The 9,079-nt window shown below is 49.2% G+C and overlaps 1 protein-coding gene across 1 annotated transcript; it reads left to right on the forward strand.

Annotated features, from left to right (window-relative positions):
• The first annotated feature begins 1,332 nt into the window (after positions 1-1,332).
• On the forward strand, positions 1,333-2,922 carry LOC130981289 (uncharacterized). Its single transcript, XM_057904889.1, has 2 exons — positions 1,333-2,037; positions 2,143-2,922. Exons 1-2 carry the CDS (start codon positions 1,333-1,335, stop codon positions 2,920-2,922), a joined length of 1,485 nt encoding a protein of 494 aa, XP_057760872.1.
• The last annotated feature ends 6,157 nt before the right edge of the window (positions 2,923-9,079 follow it).

The raw sequence follows: 9,079 nt of genomic DNA on the forward strand, positions 1-9,079 counted from the left end.
CACTCGTATAAAATACATGTTGGAATACAAATACACATTAAAAATAAATTAAACCACACATGTAATTATATACAAATATATTGGTGACTGATTTTAGTGACTAATTTTAGTGTATAAATAGCGTTTTTGTAGAAAAAAAGGTTATGAAACTTTTAACAAAATATAAAACTAACAAACATAAATCATATAAAAAATTAATCATTATATTATATATTGTTTCGGGCCGGCCCGCCTGGGTCGTTATTTGACCCGACCCGATTAGCCGACCTAGCGGACCCCACGCCCAAATTTTGACCTGGGCACCTACCTCCTGACAGCCAGCTATGCGACAGCTGGGAGAGGAAGCTTCTAGGAAAGAGACCTTTCCTGTGGGACCCACCCTATTGACAGGGTATATATGGGGAAGGCCCTACCCCTCCCCCACGGTACGTCACTACCACCTTTACTCTCACTGCCATCTGTACCATTTCTGACTTGAGCGTCGGAGTGTCATTGCAGGTGGCACCTCCCTCACACCACAGAAGCTCGGGAGGTCGTTACCCTTACGACTCGCTCACCAGACGTAGATCCAGGCCGATTCCCACCATCTCACCCGGAGAATATCTCCGACCCGTCCGGCACACGAAGCCCCGAACATTGGCACCGTCTGTGGGAACTGGCCTGAATGGACTTTCTGTTGGGTCCTGTGGAGGCGGATGACGGAGGCGAACCACGCGGGGGAAAGATGGCTCCCCGAACCGGTAGGGTGGCCTCTGTGGCTTCCTCCCGCGAACGTACAAGGTCCCCCCCGCGATGACCCGAGCTACTCTCGCGCTCTCAGGAGAGGCGCCCCTTTGGAGGAACAGGCAGTGACAGTACTAGAATAATGCAGGAGCTGCGTCACAGGGTGCAGAACCTAGAACGCGAGCTAGCAAGCCGGGAGCGCTACCAACCAGCTCCTGGACAAGATTGCTCTCGATCTCCTCAAAGGAGAGGAAGAAGTCCCCGAAGAAGTCATTCCAGACGCACCCCGAACCCCTGATCAGAATCAGAAAGCCAAGAGGAAAGCAGGGAGTTGCCAAGAAGACGGCGAGATCCCCTAATTTACATCCGACCTCCGACGAGACAAACCGCGGAGGAGAACCGCGAAGATAGTAGAGAAAGACCAAGGAGAATGCGACGTCCCATAATCATGGGGACAACCCCTTTCCATCATTCTATCCTTGAGGTTCGGCTACCGAAGCACTTCGATAAGCCAACGGACATGAGGTATAACGGGACCCAAGACCCCCAGGAACATCTAATGGCCTTTGAGGCCAGGATGAATTTGGAAGGGGTAGGTGATGAAGTGAGATGTCGTGCCTTCCCTATGACCTTGGCGGGCCCGGCAATACGTTGGTTCAATGCCCTCCCCCAAGGCTCCATGACGACCTTTGCAGACATCACCCATGCCTTCCTAGCTCAGCTTACCACACGTATGATAAAGTGAATCACCCGATCAACTTGCTTGGGGTGACGCAAAGAAGCGACAAACCGACTAGGAAGTATCTGGATAGGTTCAATGACGAGTGCTTGGAGATTGACGGCCTGACCGACTCAGTGGCCAGTTTATGCTTGACGAACGGGTTGCTGAACGAGGATTCAAAGAAATACCTTACCACCAAGCCCATATGGACAATGCAAGAAATAAAAAATGTGGCTAGGAAGTACATCAACGACGAAGAGGTTAGCCAGGTCATGGCAGCCAACAAACGGCAGCCCACCTATAACCATGCTCATCAGCCCGGTAATGGGGAAAGGCCTAGGGAGCACTCCAAGGACGGAGCTCTAACTAAAACCTTCAAGCCGTTCCTCCGGGTAGAAAAGTTTACCAACTACACCCCGCTGGCAGCCCCAATTGTCGAAATCTACCAACAGATCACCGACAAAGGCATCCTGTCGAAGCCCCGACAACTCAAGGATAGAACTGGAGGGAACAAGAACCTCTACTGTGACTATCACAAGGGCTTCGGCCACAAGACACAAGATTGTTTCGACCTAAAAGATGCTTTGGAGCAGGCGATCCGGGAAGGCAAGTTGGCAGAGTTCTCTTACCTCATAAGAAAACCTAAAAGGCGGGATCGTAATTGATCTGGCGACGACAAGAGCCGTGTCGTGAGATAGAGACAAGAACCCGAGGAGGACAATGAGCACGGCCTCACCATTGTGAATGTTGTGGTCGGGAGAGATGTGGCTCTCAGGTCAAAGTCGGCATGCAGGAAGGATGCCAAAGTCTTGGCAGTGTCATCATCTAATCCCGTGCCTTCCTCCAGGAGGTTCCAGCCAATAACATTCGGTCCAGAGGACCAATGGTTTGACGACATACCGGAGAACCCTCCTATGGTGATCACAGCAAGGGTGGGGACTGGTCTGGTCAGGCGAATCCTCGTGGACACCGGAGCCGATTCGAACATCATGTTTCGTAACGTGTTTGATGCTCTGGGCCTCCGGGACACCGACCTGAGGACCCACCAGCACAGTGTGGTTAGCTTGAGTGATAAATTTATTAAGCCTGATGGAATAGTCTCTCTGCCGATCTCCATAGGAGGAGGCCGAGAGAGGAGGTCGATAATGGTGGAGTTCACTGTTCTAAGGGACTCCACAGCCTACAACCTCATCTTGGGTAGGAAAACCATCAATGAGCTCAGAGCAGAGATTTGTACAAAGCTACTGGTGATGAAGTTTGTTTCTGATAACGGGTCAGTTGGATCTATTAGGGGAGATTTGGAAACGACGATTGCTTGCGACAACGCCAGTCTCTCCCTGAGGAAGAAGTCTAAAGAAGCATCCAGGGTCTTCTTAGCTGACCTAGACACAAGAGTCGACGATAAACCCAGGCCAGAACTTGAAGGGGACCTTGAGAAGTTCACGTCGGCGACTCATAAGGAAAGTTCACCTTCGTGAACAGGAACCTCCCTCATGACTTAAAAGAACCATTGGTGGAGATTATCCAGGCAAACAGTGACCTATTCACCTGGACACCAGCCGACATGTCAGGGATTAACCCTCAGTTCATGTCGCACCACCTAGCTGTGAAGGCGAAAGCTAAGTCGGTGGCACAAAGGAGGAGGAAAATGTCACAGGAAAGAGCTAACGAGGTGGCCAGACAAACGGCCAGCCTGCTAGAAGCAAGGTTCATCCGGGAACTGGACTACTCGACCTGGTTGTCGAATGTAGTCCTGGTTAAGAAGGCGAATGGGAAATGGAGAATGTACGTGGACTATTTCGATCTCAACAAGGCGTGCCCCAAGTATTCCTTCCTACTCCCTAATATTGATGCTCTTGTGGACGCGGCCGCAGGATACCGGTTCCTGAGTTTCATGGACGCATACTCTGGCTACAATCAGATACCGATGCACTGGCCAGACGAAGAGAAGATGACGTTCATAATGCCAGAGGGTACGTACTGCTATAAGGTGATTCTATTTGGACTGAAGAACACAGGAGCTACATACCAAAGGCTGATGAACAAGGTATTTAGTAATCTTATCGGCAAGACGGTAGAAGTGTACGTAGACGACATTCTGGTGAAAACCACCAAAGCCGAAGACCTCATTAGTGACCTAGAGACCATGTTCGCATCTCTTCGGCGGCACGGCATGAGGCTTAACCCACTCAAGTGCGCCTTCGCCATGGAAGCCGGGAAGTTATTGGGTTTCATGATAACCTAAAGAGGAGTAGAAGCAAACCCGGAGAAATGTGAAGCAATCCTGCGGATGACGAGCCCAGGATGTTTTAAAGATGTGCAGAGGCTGGCAGGAAGACCCACGGCGCTATTTCGGTTCTTCAACTTGATGAAAAAGGGGATAGCGTTCGAATGGACCCCGGCGTGCGAGGAAGCCTTCATTCAATTCAAGACCATCCTCTTAGCGCATCCTGTCCTCGGTCAGCCCAGAAGTGGTGAGGTGCTATTCCTATACTTGGCGGTAACAAAGGAAGCTTTGGCAACTGTCCTGGTAAGAGAAGATGGGAAGATTCAGCAACCAGTCTACTTCGTGAACAAGGCACTGCAGGGGGCAGAGCTGAGGTATAGTAAGTTGGAAAAACTAGCATATGCGCTCTTGACCTCCTCCTGTAGGTGACGACAATACTTCCAGGGACACCAAATAATCATCAGGACGGACCAGGCGATCCGCCAAGTACTGCAAAAACCCGACCTTGCGGGCAGGATGATGACTTGGGCAATCAAACTGTCTCAGTATGACTTGTAGTACGAACCCAGACATGCAATCAAGGCCCAAGCCATGGCTGACTTCCTGGTAGAAGTAACGGGAAACCCTCCCGAGACATCGAGCACACGGTGGAAGCTCCATGTGGACGGAGCCTCCAACCAAACATTCGGGGTAGCAGGGATCATCCTAGAAAGTCCAACCAGGGTCGTATATGAGCAGTCGGTTAAGTTCGAGTTCCCGGTATCCAACAATCAAGCAGAATACGAGGCCCTTCTTGGCGGCCTAGTCCTGGCAAGAGAGGTCGGGGCCACCAGAGTAGAAGTGTGCAGTGACTCTCAGATCGTCACTTCATAGGTTAATGGAACATACCAGGCCAAAGATTCACTACTACAGAAATATTTGGAGAGGATCAAACAGCTGAGCAAGGAGTTCGACGAGGTCACGGTGCAGCACGTTCCAAGAGAGAGGAACACCCAGGCTGACCTCCTATCAAAGCTGGCAAGCACAAAGCTAGGAACGAGGAACCGATCTCTGATTCAAGTTTTAGTAAAGGAACCAACGGTGACCCTGCATATAACACGGGCAACTGACCCTCCCTCCTGGGTGGATCCCATCATCGATTTCTTGGAAAAAGGTAAGCTTCCTGATGCCGACAAAACGAAAAAGGTGCTAAGAAGAGAATCGGCCAAGTATACAATAATACAAGGCCAACTATTTAGGAAAGGGCTCAACCAATCTCTACTGAAGTGCTTACACCCTGACCAAACGGACTACGTGTTAAGCAAAGTCCATGAGGGGTGTTGCGGCCACCACATCAGAGGAAAAGCCTTAGCCCGAAAGCTCGTCAGGGCTGGTTACTACTGGCCCTCAATGATGGCGGACTCCAAAGACTTCGTGAAGAGATGCAGAAGATGCCAGGAGAATGCCAACTTCCACAAAGCGTCGGCAGCCAAACTAAGCCTACTGATGGCCTCCCGATCATTCTCACAATGGGAAGTCGACCTGTTAGGACCTTTCCCGGTCGGACCTGGACAGGTCAAGTACCTAATTGTCGCCATCGACTATTACACAAAGTGGGTAGAGGCCGAATTGTTGGCCAGCATATCTTCGGCCAATTGTTGGAAGTTCATGTGGAGACAAATAATTGCCAGATTTGGAATCCCAGAGGTCGTCATCTCGGACAATGGGACACAGTTTTCCAATAAGAAATTCGGAGAATTTCTGCCGGCTTAGGCATAAAGCTCTCATTTGTTGAGCACCCCCAAACTAATGGCCAAGTCGAATCAGCGAACAAGGTCATCCTACGAGGCCTCAAAAAGCAACTTGACCAGAATAAGGGAGTATGGGCAGACGAGTTAGCCTCGGTCCTCTGGTCCTATCGCACAACTCAATAGTCATCTACTGGGGAGACACCCTTCCAACTCACCTATGGGGTGGACGCAATAATTCCTGTGGAGATTGGGGAACCGAGCCCACGACTACTTTTAGGGGGAGTCAAAGAAGCCGTAGAAAAGGACCTGGTGGATGAAACTAGACAGATGGCTCACCTGTCGGAGACGGTGTTGAAACAAAGGATGGCCCTGCGTTACAATGCCAAAGTACTCAAAAGAGATTTTGAGTTGAGCGACCTAGTCTTATGACGCAACGACATCGGACTCCCGACACCAGGGGAAGGAAAGTTGGCGGCAAATTGGGAATGCCCATACAGGGTGAAGGAGGTGCTCGGCAACGGTGCCTACAAGTTGGAACGACTAGACGACAAGGAAGTTCCATAACCTAGAATGTGAGCAACCTAAGAAGATTCTATTCCTAGAAGCCAAGGCACACGCAGCGAGCAAGCGGTTTGCCGGTTTAACCGATTTAGTAAGACCCGTACTACTTTATGTTTATATTGCTCCCCATTGGTTGTTTATATGAATGACAATTTACTAGACTGATTGCCTCCCCTTGTTTCAAACTTCTCGTTTCAAACTTTAATACAATGACCAAAATTGTTCAAATTATTTCGCCAAGGTAACCAATTCTATAACGACACGGCATCGCGGAACTGATCACCCAGGAACCACTAAAATCGAAAGCGCTACAACAAATGGCTATTAAATAAGGCCAAGTTTCAAGCACTTAAACATAAGGCCATGATCTGGCTTCAATAATTACCAATGAAACGGTAAGCAAGTGCAAGCAAATAGATAATTAACAATAAAATGGTAATAAAACACAACCAGGAAGTCGTTAAAATGGTACACAAGCAATTTGTTATCCACCGACAAAATGGTAAACAAGTACGTTAAAGCTACAAGTGTTCAAAAACCTACACATTACAAAGTTCCAAACAAAATACAACAAGTGAGATTACATCACTTCTTTGGAATATCCACAATCCTGCCATCCTTGATGGTCTTAAAAACGCTAACGGCTGAGTGTCAAAGTCAGGAGCTAGCAACTTCACCTGAGCCTTGATGGCCTCCTCAGTCGCCAAGATGGCATTCTTACTATGCTTCACGGTCTCTTTATACATTTTCTTAAGCTCAGTAGTCTCAGACTTGGCCGTTGCTGCCGACAAGAGGGCCTCATCACGCTCCTTTTCCAGCTCTTTCACCCAATCCTGAGCGGCATTGAGTTGGCTCTCCAGGGTGAGCTCTCGCTCAAAAAGTCGCGCAACCGCTTCATCGAAAGACTTAACTTTCTCCTCGGTGGCAGCTAGCTGTGTCTGAAGCAACTTCACCTCAACCTTATACTTCTCATTAGCCTTGATTGAAGATTGAAGCTTGTTCTCCAATGACCGCGCCCCAGCTAAGACGGGTTCCGCCTTCCTCGTTATGGCGGCTGCTCGGAGCAAGGTGAGGTACACCCACTTGGCCTGCAAGGCGAGATCCCCACCTTGGAAGAAGTCCTCCATGCCGGGAAGCATTTGGGAATCAATGAAGGTCCCGGCATCGAAGTTCTTCTCCATCACCATGAGAACTCCCTCAGGGCTAGGAGACGGTTTCCTTTTTCTAGGATTGTCGACGACAATCACCTCAAACCTGTCACCCTCCACCTCGACCTCTGGTCGGGGACTCAAACTAGCACTAGTCTGAATCACCTCCCCTTGGATAGGTTGGGACTGAGCCTCGGCCTCAATAGCAGCATTACGAGGTACCTCGTCAGTATGGGTGGCGGAATTGTCATCGCTACCCCCGAGAAGAAATGTGTTGAACAAAGCATCAAGCCCAACCTGTTCACCGGCCATTGATACTGCAATAGACGAAAGCTCCTTAGTCAGAAAAACGGTTAATTAAGCAACAAAAAATTGCAAGTACGAGCAAAAACCAAAACGACCACACACCTATATAATTCCTAGCCGTATCCCGATCACCCATGAGGAGGTGGGGGTTAACATGGTTCTTGCCAAAAATAGCCAACAAAACGTTGGCAACCCTTTTGTTCTCGGGAGATAACCCTTTACAGGTCACCTTCGTGAAGGCGTTCGCCTCCGCCCCGAAGCTCCAATAGGTCGGGATACAACGATCCCCCTCCAAGGTCAGCCAAAAGGGGTGCCGACCTTCCATAGGGCGAACCTTAAAGTACTTGTCCTTGAAGCCATGGTAAGAATCCTCGAACAAGCTGAAGACTTTTCGACCTTGGGCTGCTCGGAAAGACATAAAGCCTTTTTTGGCCCTCCCCTCTTTGGAAGGGTTCGTTAAGATGAAAAGAAACAAGAAGACCTCAACGGAGACCGATAACTCTAGGTATTCACAAACCATCTCGAAACAGCGGATAGAAGCCTAGTTGTTCGGATGCAGTTGGGATGGCATTACATCACATCGGTTTAGCAGCGCCATCTGGAAAGGGGAGAAGGGTAGGCGAATGTCCAAGTTGGTGAACATCGCTTTGTACACCCAAAGCCAATCAGCAACCCGTGGAGTGTTCAAGTTTATGTGGAATATCCATTCGTGGTTGGCAGGAACAAAAACTTCATAGTTATCTTCCTCGTCACCGCCCCCGCATAGATACTCGGCTTGTTGGAACTCCATCAGTTCCTCTAATGTCATCTGGTTGGGGGTGGCCTTCACGTCTGAGGTCACCCAGGCATATCGGTCATAAGGTGCTCTTGCGACGGAAACTCTGGCAAATGGACGCAGGGCCATACCTACGGTGGGGGGACCACTCAAAGTCAGCCTAAGAGGTCGGAAAGTCGGTACTAACACCAGAAACTACAGTTTTCCTATCCAGTATCTACAGTTGAGCCTAAAACACTAAATCTATAGTTAAAATGAAACATAGACACCGATGACCCAGAATGGTTACTCCCTAGTGTATCTACTTAATACTGACGCCATCAAGCATGCAATTCAATCAAATAAATAGTGCGCATGCAGAATTAAACTAGCCCAAATAAGAGAAGGAAAATGAACTTATCAGGATGACAGTGATGATCAAAGGATGCTTAAAAAACTTGGGGAGATTTGGACGAAGCAGGTGATTCACAGCAAGGAACTTTGGGGAAGATGAGAGAAAATGAAAGAGATATGATGATGATAGGGGAGTGGAAATGGAAGTGAAAGGAAACTAAAAGGAAAATTGACGCGATGGAAGCCCGAAAGATGAGGGCATAGTGGACTTTTCACGCAGGATTCAAATAAGCCATCAAGAGCATTAAATGCTCGGTGCAAAAATTGAGGCGTCACAGGATGTTCCCTCAAGGCGATGAGCCTCACTCGCGCGTAGGGGGCATGCCCTCACCACAACTAGCGGCAGCCCGACTAAGCGACAACACATGAAGGAGAGCATAACGCGCCAACAACGGTGCTTACGGCCGTAGCTGGCGCGTCGGGGGCAATGTTTCAGCCTGGCCTGCCTGGGTTATTGTCCGACCCGACCCGATTAGTCGACCTAGCGGACCCCCA

Source organism: Arachis stenosperma, chromosome 5, assembly GCF_014773155.1.
Source record: "Arachis stenosperma cultivar V10309 chromosome 5, arast.V10309.gnm1.PFL2, whole genome shotgun sequence".
NCBI lineage: Eukaryota > Viridiplantae > Streptophyta > Magnoliopsida > Fabales > Fabaceae > Arachis > Arachis stenosperma.